The sequence below is a fragment of the Papaver somniferum genome, chromosome 6 (assembly GCF_003573695.1).
Source record: "Papaver somniferum cultivar HN1 chromosome 6, ASM357369v1, whole genome shotgun sequence".
In the NCBI taxonomy this organism is placed as follows: domain Eukaryota; kingdom Viridiplantae; phylum Streptophyta; class Magnoliopsida; order Ranunculales; family Papaveraceae; genus Papaver; species Papaver somniferum.
This window is the reverse complement of record NC_039363.1, coordinates 146429178-146445085: the sequence shown is the minus strand read 5'-3', so window position 1 is coordinate 146445085 and position 15908 is coordinate 146429178. Positions and strand designations below refer to the sequence as shown.

Genomic DNA, 15908 nt, shown 5'->3' with positions numbered 1-15908 from the left:
AGAGTAGTGCTGAAAATGGTGTGAAGTTGGGTAGCTCACCATTCTACCCGGGATTAATGTACGGTGACACACACTCAAAAATAAAAGCTTTTTAGTCAACTATAAAAAATTGAAGGTCTGGTGCCTCTGTTGATATGAAATAGGTAGTCTCCACTAATGGTTGATCAACAACTCTAATAATGCATTTCCCTATGCTCCTAATTTGCCACCGGCATGATTAAATCCATTATTTAACACTCTAACAAGCAAGAAATCCGAACGTAGTTCCCTAACACTTCCAAGTTCAGTTATGTCGGTCAGAATCCTCTATGTAAACATACCTAGAAGTATGCTAGTGACTCTAAAATCTCTACAAGTTGGAGGTTTTTATGCAAATATTTACAAAAATTTTGAAAAAAATCGACTCTAATAGGCTAAAAACTTTATATGCAAAATACTCCTCCACACTTAAACTTTACATTGTCCTCAATGTAATTGAGTCATCCAATGTAAAATAAGGTGGGAAATCAAATTATGGTATGTAAAACTAAGAAAAATAAAACATAGAGATAGAAATACAAAACTAGTGGGTTTCCTCCCATTCAACTCTTAGTTTAACGTCTTCAGCCTGACTTGACACACATTCATATTACTCCTCCATAGGGAGCAAATCACGAAGCGCAATCTCATCAACATCCACTGCATTGAAGTTCTCGTAGTATGGCTTCAGTCTATGGCCGTTGACCTTGAAAACTTTCCCATTTTTAAGACTATTTATTTAAACTCCACCATGAGGAAAAACATTAGTAACAACAAATGGTCCCACCCATCGGGACCTTAGCTTTCCAGGAATTAACTTAATACGAGTATTAAACAAAAGAACTTTATGCCCCCATAACAAAACGTTTTCGAGAAATCATTTTGTCGTGGAATAATTTCGTCTTTTCCTTGTATATACGAGCGCTTTCGTAAACATCATTTCGTATTTCCTCTAGCTCATTGATTTGTAGCTTCCTTTGTTTCCCAGCTTCATCATACTCCATGTTGTACATCTTTACCGCCCAGAAAGCTTTATGCTCAAGTTCAACCGGGAGATGACAAGCGTTTCCATAAACCAACCAATATGGATACATACCAATTGGTGTCTTGTACGCCATTCTATACGCCCAAAGTGCATCATTAAGCCTAAAGCTCCAATCTTTTCTTGTAGTATTGACAGTTTTCTCCAGAATGTACTTGATTTCATGATTTGAAACTTCAGCTTGCCCACTAGTTTGTGGGTGATACGGCGTACCAACCTTGTGTGTAATGTTTTACTTCTTGAGGAGAGCATGGAAGTATTTCTTGAAGTACGAACCTCCATCACTGATAACCGCTCGTGGTGTCCCATGTCTAGAGAAAATATATTCCTTCACAAACTCACAAACAACTTGAGAATCATTAGTATGGGTGGCTTTAGCTTCCACCCATTTCGAAACATAAACCACAGAAACAAGTATATAAAATTTTCCATTCGAATTAACAAAAGGACCCATAAAATCAATACCCCACACATCGAATATTTCTACAGCAAGAATCGGTGTGAGTGGCATTTGATTTCGAGCACCTAGATTGCCCGTTCGTTGACATTTATCACAAGATTTAAAAAAAGCATAGGCATCCTCAAAGAGGGTAGACCAATAAAAACCACTCTCAAGGATTTTGATAGCGGTACGTTTAGAACCAAAGTGACCACCACAAGCATAAGAATGAAAAAATGATAGAATTGATTGAAATTCATAGTTAGGTACACACCTGCGGATAATCTGATCAACACCATATTTCCTCAAGTATGGCTCATCCCACACATACTGTTTGGCTATTTTCTTAAGCTTTAGCTTTTGAAAATTAGACATCGTACTAGATACTTGCCTTGTAACCAAATAGTTCACTATATCAGCATACCAAGGTGTTGATTCTTCAATCGAGAAGAGTTGTTCGTCTGGAAAACGATCATGTAGGGGAAGCTCTTCTTCGGAAACAACAAGTCTACTAAGATGATTAGCAACAGTATTCTCAACACCTTTCTTGTCTCTGATTTCAATATTGAATTCTTGTAGAAAAAGAATCCATCTTATGAGTCTTCGCTTAGCCTCCTTCTTTTTCAATAGGTACCGTAGTGCTGCATGATCACAATATACAATCACATTGGTACCCACCAAATAAGCTCTGAATTTTTCTAATGCAAATACTATAGCCAGCAAATTTTTTTCAGTGGTCGAATAGTTGATCTGAGCCTCATTAAGGTTCCTTGATGCATAATAAATCACATGCGACCTTTTGTCTACTTTCTGATCCAAAACAGCCCCGACTGTATAATCACTTACATCACACATTAACTCGAACGGCAAACTCCAGTCAGGTGACTTAATAATTGGTGCAGTAGTCAACAATTCCTTAAATTTGTCAAAAGCATCCTTGCACTCCTTGTCGAAGTTAAAGGCGACCTCCTTTTGCAACAATTTGCACATCGGCATCGAGATTTTGGAGAAATCTTTGATAAATCGCCTATAAAAACCTGCATGACCAAGAAACGAGCGAACCCCCCTAACCGAAGTGGGGTATTGTAAGTTTGTAATCAAATCTATCTTTGCTTTGTCCACTTCGAGCCCTTGAGGGGACACGATGTGACCAAGCACAATTCCATGGTTTACCATAAAGCGGCATTTCTCCCAATTTAAAACAAGATTAGTGTATATGCATCTTTTAATCACAAGATCAAGATTATTTAAACAAATATCAAATGAATCACCATAAACACTGAAATCGTCCATAAATACCTCATTGATGTTTTCCACATAATCAGAAAATATACTTACCATACATCTCTGAAAAGTGGCAGGCGCATTGCAAAGACCAAACGACATTTGTCTATATGCAAACGTACCAAAAGGACAAGTAAAAGTGGTCTTCTCCTGGTCCTCCGGTGCGATAAAGATCTGATTGTATCCCGAATAACCATCCAGAAATCAATAATGAGAATGTCCCGCTAGCCTCTCCAACATCTGATCAATTAAAGGCAAAGGAAAGTGGTCCTTGCGGGTAGCCGAATTGAGCTTTATGTAGTCTATGTACACTCGCCAGCCTGTTTGAACTCTTGTAGGAACAAGTTCATCATCTTGATTTCTGACAACAATGACACCCGATTTCTTAGGCACCACCTGTATAGGACTAACCCATTTGCTGTCAGAAATTAGGTAAATCACCCCCACACTTAGTAATTTGAGGATCTCCTTCTTTACGACCTCCATCATCGAAGGGTTAAGCCTATGCTAAGCATCACGTACTGGCTTCACATCATCTTCCATTAGGATTCTATGCATGCACATATCTAGACTAATGCCTTTGATGTCAGCAATTGTCCAACCAATAGTTGTTTTATGCTCTTTCAGAACCTTAAGTAAGCGTTCTTCCAGTACTGCTGTGAGATTCTTTGCAATAATGACTGGAAGTTCTTCTCCATCACCCAAGTAAGCGTACTTTAAGTGATCAGGTAGAGGCTTCAACTCTTATTTAGGTGCCTGCACAATAGAAGGTAAAGGAACTTCATCAGTTACAGGTAAAGAGATGTATGAGAGATTACCTGTTTGAGATTCTTGAAATTCCGTTAAAGCACCACACATTTCCACTAGATCTTTGGTTAAGTCAACGTCCGAATTAGGCATGCCATGGAAGTCCAAATCAATGCTATTTTGTAGCACGGATTCAAGTTCATCTTCATTGTTCAAATAAAACATCTGTTGTGCTAACGAACCAATAACATCAACATAAAATGCAGAATGGACATCACTTGGATAACGCATAGCTTCAAAGATGTTGAAGTGTATAATCTATTTGTCAAACTCCATGGTGATCGTCCCAGTATCGCAATCAATCTTCGTCTTAGCGGTCTTCATAAATGGTCTCCCAAGAAGTAATGAAGTAGACGAACAATTGTCTCCATTCTGCATATCCACAATATAGAAATCAACCGGAAAGATCAATTCATTCACTTGCACCAACACGTCTTACACGACTCCCTTAGGATATATGTTAGACTTATTAGCCAATTGAATGATAATCCTTGTCTCCTTTAGAGGTCCCATATTTAAAGAATCATAAACATCGGCTGACATCACGCTTATGGAAGCTCCCAAATCAAGCAAAGCACGTTCAAACCGTCTCTCACCAATAGTAATTGGCACTGTAAAATGATGTAATTTTGTAGTGGTAAGTAAAGTGTTCGTTTCTCGGACTTGTTGAGACTGATTTCAGATTTAAAAATAGAAAACAATAAAAATAAAGAAAACATATACACAAGGTTTGTCACAATGTCGAGAGATTACTGAGACTCAAGATTCCACCAAACCTCATATCATGTGATTCAACAATCAATTCTTAGACAATTATAGCTCTAGTTTATTGACTCTAATTCTTTGCCAGGGTAGATTTTAAAAAGATTAACTGTAAATCACTAGCATGATGCATCAAAATCATTTATACCAAGCATACATCATCATATGACTTCACAACTAATTAAGAAAAATCATAAAACGATTAAATTAATGCAAAAAGTCATAAGAAGAATTAAATATAATTACCACACGCATGAAATATGGCTTTCTTCGTCATCCCAATGTTGGGGTTTAGCTCCTCATATCAAAAACATGCTCAAAATATTTATTCATGGCTCCAAAGTGTTTGAAGAGAGTGAAAATACAAGAAAAAGATAAAACAGATCAATTGCAACGTTTATATGCGTGGCAGATCGACTGTTACTAACGATACAGAAGATGTAAGACTGTTGGAAATGATACTATGTGTGTCGTGGATAAACCACACTTTTCTGGGACTGACTTGGGTCGTCTAATGTTCTTCAGCTTCGTCTTCTTCCTCCTGCTGCTGCAACTTTCTCTGCAGCGTGATTTCTTCGTACCAGAGCTTCCCCTAAACTATGTAAAGGCCCCAAACTACTCGACTTCCCTTTTGTGACCCTCAAACACTTGTATGTATACACTGCAGGTGATTGTATCGTTGAAATATCTTTATTTTCCTCCACTGCAAGATACCGAGATGAATATCTCTTTCTTCCCATTTTTATCTCACGCCGCGTCAATAATCGAATCTTAGTTGTTCAAGACTCTTCTTCGGATGGAAACAAATCTAATAGAAAATATTCTACTCCCCGTTTCTTCTGCAACTTCCTTGTATGAAGAACAAAATCCGGTTAATATTTCTCATCCCCTGTTTTGTAAAGAGTCCGTTAACTTTCCTTTTCTTCCAATATAAAACCCCTAACCAATCCTGTTTCTTCGTGCCAGATCAGTACCAAACCAAATCCGAGTAGAACTCCGACTAAAACTCACCCAAACTCGATCCAGCAAGTTCACAAAAATCCCGAGAATAAATACTCCCCGTTTTGTCGAATCAGCCTCATTTTTTCCGCGAACAAACCCATGAACCAAGCCTGTTTAAACTTAGCAGGCCAATCCAAGTTCATTCGAACAAATAAATCCAACTAAACCTTCACCATTTTCTCGCCAAAACTTCATGCTGCTGAGTATTCCTTTTTCCCGCTAAAACTTGATTTAAACGGGGGAAAAAGTGATGTTCCCCTAACCTTATGTTGGCTGCCATAGCAGTGGGGGTGTAAATAGCAATTAGGGAACCCCTTATCAGTGGGTGCCCCTTATCCAAACTGAGAGTCCGAATAGTAATTTTCTCCCACGAGCGCAAATACCACTTTTCGAGCCAATTTTCCAGCAAAAGCTTATTTCTCCAAAAACACCTACAAAGACACAAAAAGCTATAATAAATACAAAATCGAGCACTAACAATATGTACAATTGAGATTATATCAGACAAAAAAATGTGTCTATCAAATACCCCCAAACCTATTATTTGCTAGTCCTCGAGCAAAAATAAAATAGAAATAAAATCCTAACTCACTGTCGCAGGCATCGTCGATTTCATTTAGTGTATGCAATAAGCCTTTAAACCCCTAGGTGTCTCTAGTGGCGGAGTGTTGTCTCCGGAGGGCTTACCAGAGGTATACCCACAAAACCTTTATACTCCAGACCCTAGCTATCTACACAGAACCTTGGAAGGCACTAAAGAATCTCCTTGGTTGGCATACTTATTGACTACAGGAGGAAGTACCCTGATGCGAAATTCCAATTGTTGTACCCGAGTTTGCACTCTAGCATACTAAAATTCATATATAAGTGACAGAGCTCTACTCAGATAGTCGCACTATGGACATCAATATCCGGAGTCAAAACTAATCACATGGATAGATCAAGAAGATGGATATAGAGAAAAACATAGATGGTTTTGATGTTTACTAGGTGAACGGTGTTTCTCATATCTGTCTGAAGGCCTCCGCTAAAATGAACCTATCCTAATGGACTGAGATACTAGTCTGACTAATATCAACACACTGGCATATACAAGGGAACCAGTGATTGATAATCCTAACTCTAGGTCAACACACTGGCATATACAAGGTTTCCAGTGGTCGACTTTATTGAATTTATTCCAGTTGGTCTGATGGTATGGTCTCAATTTTTTATTTTTTTTTATATATCTCAATTACTCTAATCCACCCTAGCATTGGTAACAACTTGAATCGTGAGCCCCACCTAATCACTTAGAGAAACATAGTTTAATAAGAAAACAAAATAAAAACAGAAGTGAAAAGGACTCAACGAGATATGGTGAAACTATCATGTTATTTCTAACACCTGAGCTCTGTGCTTTTATGAAAGACTCTTTAGATGTTTCCATCTAGTCAGATTGGTTCCTCAACTCCTACAACCAAAATGCTTCCATCCACTTGGTTAGTGCCATCCTTAATAGGCAAAAATTTCTAGGCTATGGAGTTTAATTATGCAACTAAAAAGTTTCTCCCATACCCCCAAACTTAAATCTAACATTGTCCTCAATGTTCCAAAGGTGAAATTAAAAGCATGAACAAAGAGAAACTGTTACCATTTGAAGCAAAAGAGATAAGGAAAGATATTACCGTGTCGCGTGAATATTGGGTTACCTCCCAAGAAGTGCTAAGTTTAATGTCTTCAGCCAAACTAAGAAAGGATTAGTCACCTTATAAAATCATAAAGTAATAGCCGAAATATCTGTGGGTCATTAAAACCAAATAGAGCTATCACAAGTAAAAGGAATCTGCAACATGCCAAGAAAATGAACAAATAAAGCACACCCTTGTTTAGTTTCCTGTTTAAGACAACTACATCTATTTGTGGTTCAGGTTCAGGTTCAGGATCTATAACTGAGTCCAAATAACATATTTTCATGGGTTGCATTTCCTCATAGATAAGATCCAGTTCAGGTTCTAGAGTCTGGAAAAACTCAAAGAAAAACTTAGAAGCACATACTAATAACCTGAATAATTGAGGATCCTCTAAGTCAATCAGATTTGACTTACACAGCTGACCACAATGAGAGTGGTGATCTTCCTTAAACAAGTATGTCTACCCTAATCTCCTAAAGTAATTAGGTTTAATCTCAAAACTTAATATTCGACACATTTGAAAATCAAACATTCCCACATTTGGAAGAAAAATATTTGGTGGGAAAACAAAGTCAATCTGGGTATCATAGCCTGGGTAAACCACATCAACCAGAGGATGGGTTTCTAATAACTGAAATTTCTTGCGGACATCACTAGGTTCAGGAAAACGTGTATGAAGATAATCTTGTAAAATGGTTGAGGCACATATGTCAAGTCCCAAGGAGGGACCTTTCTAAGAGTTAAATCACATGGAGAATGATAATCACCCCCAAACTTAGAGTTTTCAGTGTCTCTAGAAAAACTAGTCACAACTTCCCTAATTTCAAGGTCATCTAATTCATGAAAATGGTCAATTGATTCTTCTAAGTCAGGTACATCCTTACTCATCTCGACGAGTTCATTTTCTTTTTCTAAGTCTATTGTTTCTAAATCTCTAAACTCAAAATATACTCGTTCCTCTAAACCATTATTAGCTTCGTAATCAAAATGAAATACTACATCGTCTAAAACGGGGGTATCTCTAGTCAAATCCTCGTCCTTTTGAATAGGTGAATAATTATTAAAATTATTTGGATTTGATCTAGAAATAATATTATTATTAAGCTCAGTTGGAGTAGCAAATTCCTGATCACTATGCCTATTTATTTTAAATTCTTCATCAACACTATCCTCATCATAATCATTATAATAACATGAAAATGGTTGAACCTCATCTAAACAACAAGTAGTGTTACCAATTATATCCTCGTCATCTTGATTATGCAAATAACTATCCTCATTTTCAAGGGTACTATTGGAAGCACTATATTGGAAATTAAGACTATCTTGAGCAGTTCTTTCCTGGGCCTCTAACAACATTTTCTGAGTCGACTCACATGACTTCCTGATTTTATCTAGGAAAGAAGGTTCACACGTTGCATTTCTTTTATTCATAACTAAGTTATTTATCTCAGCTGAATTATGTGTCAACTCAAGTAACTTTTGTGTCGACTCAGCTAACTTACATGCGGACTCCAGTAGAGAAGAATCGTACGACAGGTGGGCGTATGGATAGTAATTGGGCTCACCATGGTATGGACCATAACCTTCAAAAGGCTGATGTTCCCAAACACTATTCACACTATGGTCAAAGTAGTAACGTCCATTTTGAAACTCAGTCGTATATTCGTTGTATTGGCTATTGTAATACCAGTTCGACATTCTATTGCAGGGGTGTGAGTTGTCACACAAAATAAAACCCACTGATAGGGGATTCGTGGGTGGATAGAGTCTTACCTCCCGTACTAGACGGGCGATGAACCATTGAATTCGACTCAGGCCACCGACTCCAATGTCAGTGTACGAACCCGAGGGGCCGAGACAGTATCGTAATTGTCGTCCTTCCCTGCAAACAGTTTATATTTAATTTTAACCCTTCCTTAGGGTTTAAAAATAAAAATGTCCAAGTCCAAAAATAAAAATGTCCAAAAAGAAAAAGAAAAATTACAAAAATAAAACCCTATTTACAGTTTCTAAAAATAAGACAAAATAACTATATACAAAATCTTCTTCTTCACTCCTTTCATATTCCTCTTTTCTTTCCTTCTCTGGCGATGCTTTCCTTTTATAGCACTTTTTCTTTCCTCGTAGCTTCGCTCCAAATCTGAAAAGAATCAAAAAATACCAAAACGCGTAAAAAGAACAAAAATAATAAAAAGAAACCTAAAACAAATCTAAATACAAGTCCGCGTCGGCGGCGCCAAAAATTGATGTAAATTTGTAGTGGTAAGTAAAGTGTTCGTTTCTCGGACTTGTTGAGACTGATTTCAGATTTAAAAATAGAAAACAATAAAAATAAAGAAAATATATACACAAGGTTTGTCACAATGTCGAGAGATTACTGATACTCAGGATTCCACCAAACCTCATATCATGTGGTTCAACAATAAATTCTTAGACAATTATAGCTCTAGTTTATTGACTCTAATTCTTTACCAGGGTAGATTTTAAAAAGATTAACTGTAAATCACTAGCATGATGCATCAAAAATATTTAGACCAAGCATACATCATATGACTTCACAACTAATTAAGAAAAATCATAAAACGATTAAATTAATGCAAAAAGTCATAAAAAGAATTAAATATAATTACCACACGTATGAAATATGGCTTTCTCCGTCATCCCAGTGTTGGAGTTTAGCTCCTCATATCAAAAACATGCTCAAAATATTTATTCATGGCTCCAAAGTGTTTGAAGAGAGTGAAAATACAAGAAAAAGATAAAACAGATCAATTGCAACGTTTATATGCGTGGCAGATCGACTGTTACTAACGATACAGAAGATGTAAGACTGCTGGAAACGATATTATGTGTGTCGTGGATAAACCACACTTTTCTGCGACTGACTTGGGTCGTCTAATGTTCTTCAGCTTCGTCTTCTTCCTCATGCTGCTGCAACTTTCTCTGCAGCGTGATTTCTTCGTACCAGAGTTTCCCCTAAACTACGTAAAGGCCCCAAACTAATCGACTTCCATTTTATGACCCTCAAACACTTGTATTTATACACTACATGTGATTGTATCGTTGAAATATCTTTATTTTCCTCCACTGCAAGATACCGAGATGAATATCTCTTTCTTCCCATTTTTATCTCACGCCGCGTCAATAATCGAATCTTAGCTGTTCAAGACTCTTCTTAGGATGGAAACAAATCTAATAGAAAATATTCTACTCCCCGTTTCTTCTGCAACTTCCTTGTATGAAGAACAAAATCCGGTTAATATTTCTCATCCCCTGTTTTGTAAAGAGTCCGTTAACTTTCCTTTACTTCCAATATAAAACCCCTAACCAATCCTGTTTCTTCGTGCCAGATCAGTACCAAACCAAATCCGAGTAGAACTCCGACTAAAACTCACCCAAACTCGATCCAGCAAGTTCACAAAAATCCCGAGAATAAATACTCCCCGTTTTGTCGAATCAGCCTCATCTTTTCCGCGAACAAACCCATGAACCAAGCCTGTTTAAACTTAGCAGGCCAATCCAAGTCCATTCGAACAAATAAATCCAACTAAACCTTCACCATTTTCTCGCCAAAACTTCATGCTGCTGAGTATTCCTTTTTCCCGCTAAAACTTGATTTAAACGGGGGGAAAAAGTGATGTTCCCCTAACATTTTTTTGGCTGCCATAGCAGTGGGGTGTAAATAGCAATTAGGGCACCTCTTATCAGTGGGTGCCCCTTATCCAAACTGATAGTCCGAATAGTAATTTTCTTCCACGAGCGCAAATACCACTTTTCGAGCCAATTTTCCCGCAAAAACTTATTTCTCCAAAAACACCTACAAAGACACAAAAAGCCATAATAAATACAAAATCGAGCACTAACAATATATACAATTGAGATTATATCAGACAAAAAAATGTGTCTATCATAAAACCATCAGGATCTTTGCATTTCGTCGACATCTTTTTCAACCTGGATTATAGGTACTAGAGTATGGATTATACCCTGGCCTCTGATTAGGGAACACAGCATTCACTTGTTCAGACTCTTCTTCATAAGTAGGAATAATCACTGTTGCCATTCTTTGCACTACCTTTTCTATGTTGCTTATCCGTTGCTCTGATTGTGCAGACTCTCCTATCTCGCTAACTCTTCTGACGCTTGAGTTGTTTCTGGTGTAGAATTGTTGAGCTTTCGAAGCCATGCTCTCAATCAAATTAGTTGCCTGTGAGAACAGCTGCATCAATCAAATTCCTCTGTTATTGAAGTAATCCTTCATAAAAGTATTGGATAATAAGTGTTGAAGATATATTGTGGTGAGGACAGCTTTCCAACAACTTTTTGTACCTCTCCCAATATTCATGAAGAGACTCTCCGGTAAGCTCCAGAATGCCACTAATCTCCTTGCGAACAGCGGACGCCTTGGTAGCAGGAAAATATTTCTCCAAAAATAGTTTTTTCATTTCAGTCCATGTTGTAATACTCCCTGGGGGAAGATAATACATCCATTCTTCCGCCATATCTATTAAAGAGAACGGAAAAGCTTGCAGCATTGCCGTATCACTGTCTTCGGTACCTTTCCTTAGACTTGTCATCTTGTGATGGAATTTTTGAAGATGACGGTTTGGATATTCACCCGGAAGTCCCTTGAACTTTGGTAAATGATGAATCATACTTGACTTCAGTTCCACTGGGTTAGTTAAGGTAATACACAATGGTTCCGAATCTAAGCATGGAGATGTCAATTCTCGTAGCTTCTTCTCCGGAGGTGGAGGTGGTGGAGGATCTCTCTCGTCGTCTGTATTAACCATCTCTTCAGTAAATGATTCTTGTTGCGACTGTTGATGTTGTTACAGTATTGTTCCCCTGCGAGTTTTGATTCTGCACCTTTCATAATCCCACCGTTTAGGTGCCAGAGATTAAGTACCTCAAACCAGAAAAATTAAAGTAAAATCTAGAAAATATTAAAATGTGAAATAAATAAATATAAACTTTTTTTTAATATTAACAAAATTAACGATTAACAGAAAATAATATTAATAAAAAAAAATAAATAACAATAATAATCTAAACTGAATTACAATAAATATTAACATAAAATAAATTAAGGAATAACAACTAAAACTAAAAAAAAATAATAATAACTAGAAGAAAATAAATTAAAGAACAAAAATATAAATGAAAATCTAAAAACAAAGTACTGTAAAATAACTAACAACTAAAACCTAAAATAAATTAAAGAAAAATATAAAATAACAAAAGTACTAAATAAAATTACTAAAATAAAATAAAACAACTAAAAGCTACCGACTGCTCCCCGGCAGCGGCGCCAAAATTTGGTTGCGCGTCGTTTACGCAACAAATTAATTACTTCTTTCCACACAATTAACTGGTAATATAATGGTAAGGAGTTCGTTCCCACGAAGAACAGGGAGTTTCTAGCTGTTTAAAAAGTAACTGAAATGGGGTTTTTAGATTTTCAAATTAAAGTAACTAATAAAACAAAATAATAAATACTAGTTTAAAGTAATAAGGAGAAAGATGATTAGGGAATCATTCGCTGTCACTGAACCGAAGCCTAATTAAATGAAAATTTATTTCTTGTTGAATTTATATTGTTACCAACCGCAGAATAGCAATAAGCTCTGCTATCCCCGGATTCCTATTTCCACTGGATACGGAAGCGCTCGACTACCAGATTCTATCCAACCAACCCACCAAGAATAAGCTCTCAAGGTGTAAATTAGTCGAATGCTTTACACTCTGTGAATCAGGTTGATCCCAGCATCAGATGCATAAGCTCGGTCTGCTTACTAGTGTTATCTTTACACACAATTGCTTAACAAAATCCCTTTGTCAGCTCTTGCGATTTACTACTGTGTAAAAAGTTAATGTGACAATTACACGTATCACATAACCCTAAACTAGTAGAAGAAATATTGATTGGTTAATTTAATAGATCATTTTAAATAACCTCTCAATATTCTTAGACGATAAAAATAATAAAGATAATCAATAATAAAATAAAACTTGAAATAAATATGGTTAAAGAAATAATACTTCGTTGTTGAGGACTTTCAAATTATACCTAACCAATTAAAAGTTTAGATACTCATAACTAAAAAGTACTGGAAAATAAAAAAAGGGGATTTTAATAAAGTGCCACACTTCCAATTTGCAGTTCAAGAACATGCCACCGTTTTTTTCAGAGTTTATTTAATGCCACACATTTGACCTTTTCCATCCAAAAAAACTGTTGCCATCAGTTAATGCATAGGTGGCAGTTATCCAGCTTAGTAAAAGACATATACACCCTCAAATTCATAGTGTACCCGTCTATAACCAATTCAATCACCATTGCGTTGTTCTGTTGCCATGAACCATCATGAGAACGGCGAGACTCCATACCAATTTCTCGACTTGCAGATAAAGCCCATCAGCCAGCGTATACACCTTACCTCTTTCCGTCTTCTCACTTGGACGGAACAACACCTTCAACTGATCCGGACGATTTGTGAGAAAGAGAACGGCAGAATGAGCATCTTCTGTAATGCACTAGCTGACATGGAGTTGACATCCTCTTCTTGCCCTCGTGTTGTTGTTCCAAGTAGTTGCTTTTGTACCTCCAGAAGTACAAGGCTAAGGAAAATTTCGTACCAAACCTGAAGCAACTCTTGACATAATCCATCCTTCCTCGACACCACATGATGCTGAATTGTGCACTATTATCATTAACTGAATCCTTGACATGAGGTCATGTTCCTCTTTCTCAACATTAATATCAGATTGCCATAATTTCGCACTTCAGATCCTCATCTTACTAGACACAACATCATTAAGTTGCCATATCAGCTTACCCACTGCTTCCACATGCCTCTTGTCTCGAATTAGCGAATCCAACAATCTGAGAACTTCCCAAAAGACCTCTAACTTAATCATTTCCTGAGTGTAATCACAAACATAACACACTTTCCTCTTGGTAGTGACATCAGCACATTCAATGTTTGTGGAGTAAGTGCGTAGATTGATGCAGACAATATGAATTAGTGAAGCAGAGATCCCACTCTCTACATTCTCTCCTGCAATATATGCCGAAAATTCCTGTAAGGTCCAGAATACCACTAGCCATAACTGACTGCAATGCAGCTCCCCTCTACCAGTATCAGTGGAACTATATATATATTTTTTACAAAGTGACATTAAACCCAATCTCACCACTCTTACAATGACCCAAGAAAAACTGCCATTAAACCCAATCTCAGCCACCGTCTCCTGTAATTCATGACCACCATTTGATCAAAACCAAATTGGGCAAAAACCGATATTCAGATTACATCAAAACCCCCGATTCAATTCCTTGGTTGCTGTTTGAAGAAGTCCTGTATAGGAACGGTAGGCATCCACCATCTGCCACACTTGTAAATCCCAATTCAAAAAATTGAAATCGACCATTGCTTCAAATTGAATAGGGATTTAAACATGAATCGACCCACCAATCACAACAGCTCAATCATGTTTTTTCTGTGGATACAGCTCAATTCTTCAAATTAATACTCAAACCATTGCTTCAAATTGAAATCGACCCACCAATCGGGATTCAAATCAAAGACATGCTAAGTTCTCTTTTCTCCACAGAAAAAACCCTAGCTCTTCGATTTATCTTCAAAATGGTTTCAGAACATTAATTAAACTTCAACCCCTTTGTTCTACATCTAAAAGCAACCCTAACTTCAGAAATCCTATGTTCGATCTACAGCAGCAACTCCATCCTCTTCATCCCGTGCTAAAACAATCAGAACAGCATCACCGACAATCAACTCTTAACGTTTCTCTTAAGTTTATGATATCATAATCACAAAATCTTCTCACGGAAACACGATAAGAGAAGAACGGGGGAAAGAGGAAGAAGAAAGAACTAACGGGGAAAGATGGTGAACTCATGACTAGTATAATAGGGTTTTCAAGGTTAAATATGTAAATCGCGACAGATTATTTTGACCAAGTCAGCGAAAAAGACCAAGTGTGTGGGTCCTGACGGAAAAACTAACGGTTGTGGCATTTAATAAACTCTGAAAAAAACGGTGGCATTTTCTTGAATCGGGATTTGCAAGTGTGGCAGTTTGTTAAAAATCCCATAAAAAAACGAAGAAGGAATTAAAATGAACTTCACGGTAAAAGCCGGCTCTCTCTATATTTCTATCTTTCTCGCAACAAATGGAAATGACTCTGAAGAAGTAGTGTAAGAAGATGTAGTCGTGTCCACTTCTCTAACTTTCAGCTCGTATTTATAGCAGTCTGGATCCCCAGCTTATTAGAAAAATATCTCAATGAAAACATTAGTTGCTTCAATTGGTTTTTTTAGCGGTCCACTAAAACAATGCCACGACGTTTAAAAGTACAGGTCCTGTCTCTGATCGTGCGCCGTCCTACTTCCCCCAATTTGTCTATGAATATCATAATCAGTTGCACGAGAGAATAAGTATTCATTATGGCGTAACGCGAAATATCTTTAAGACTTTAACAGACGAACTACAGCTTCAATTGGCTGCTTCTTCAATGGGTCCAGTAAATAGCAACGTGTCTTCATGTAGTCCGTTCATCTGTTCAACTTCAATGATCCGCGTTGCGTCAGATCAATGCCTTTCCCAAGACGCGTCAGAAACTCTCTATACTCGTCATATATTGTTGGGAATTTTCTTGTTTATCAAAATATATTCGGACCCACTTGAGTGAGATGTGGAGAAAAAATCAGCCACCTTATCTTATCTTCTCTTCTGTTGCACCACGTGAAATTGGAAGTGGAATGGGTCCCGCAATTTATCTCAGCACCAACAACAACAGACTATCTTTCCTTCTATGATCACAACCCGAGCTCCATCATCCATGGCTTGTTCTT

The 15908-nt window shown here is 37.2% G+C and overlaps 1 protein-coding gene across 2 annotated transcripts; it reads right to left on the bottom strand.

The window, feature by feature from the left end:
* Nucleotides 1-9716: 9716 nt before the first annotated feature.
* Nucleotides 9717-12842, bottom strand: LOC113289713. 2 transcript variants are annotated; one of them, XR_003331090.1, is made up of 3 exons: nucleotides 11360-12842; nucleotides 11106-11249; nucleotides 9717-10847 (listed from the first exon to the last, which is right to left on the bottom strand). XR_003331090.1 is itself a non-coding variant. In XM_026539056.1 (2 exons), the coding sequence occupies exons 1-2, from the start codon at nucleotides 11821-11823 to the stop codon at nucleotides 11225-11227; spliced, it is 489 nt and encodes a 162-aa protein (XP_026394841.1). In that variant the 5' UTR covers nucleotides 11824-12842; the 3' UTR covers nucleotides 10894-11224. The 2 variants fall into 2 exon arrangements, 1 of the variants encoding a protein (XP_026394841.1); XM_026539056.1 differs by lacking the exon at nucleotides 9717-10847 and having other exon boundaries at nucleotides 10894-11249.
* Nucleotides 12843-15908: the final 3066 nt, after the last annotated feature.

Coding starts and splice junctions, on each gene's coding strand:
- LOC113289713 (XM_026539056.1), bottom strand. CDS start 11,823: ATGGTTAATACAGACGACGAGAGAGATCCTCCACCACCTCCACCTCCG. Junction 11,250..11,359: donor CTTCATGAATATTGGGAGAG/GTACAAAAAGTT, acceptor TGATTGATGCAG/CTGTTCTCACAGGCAACTAA.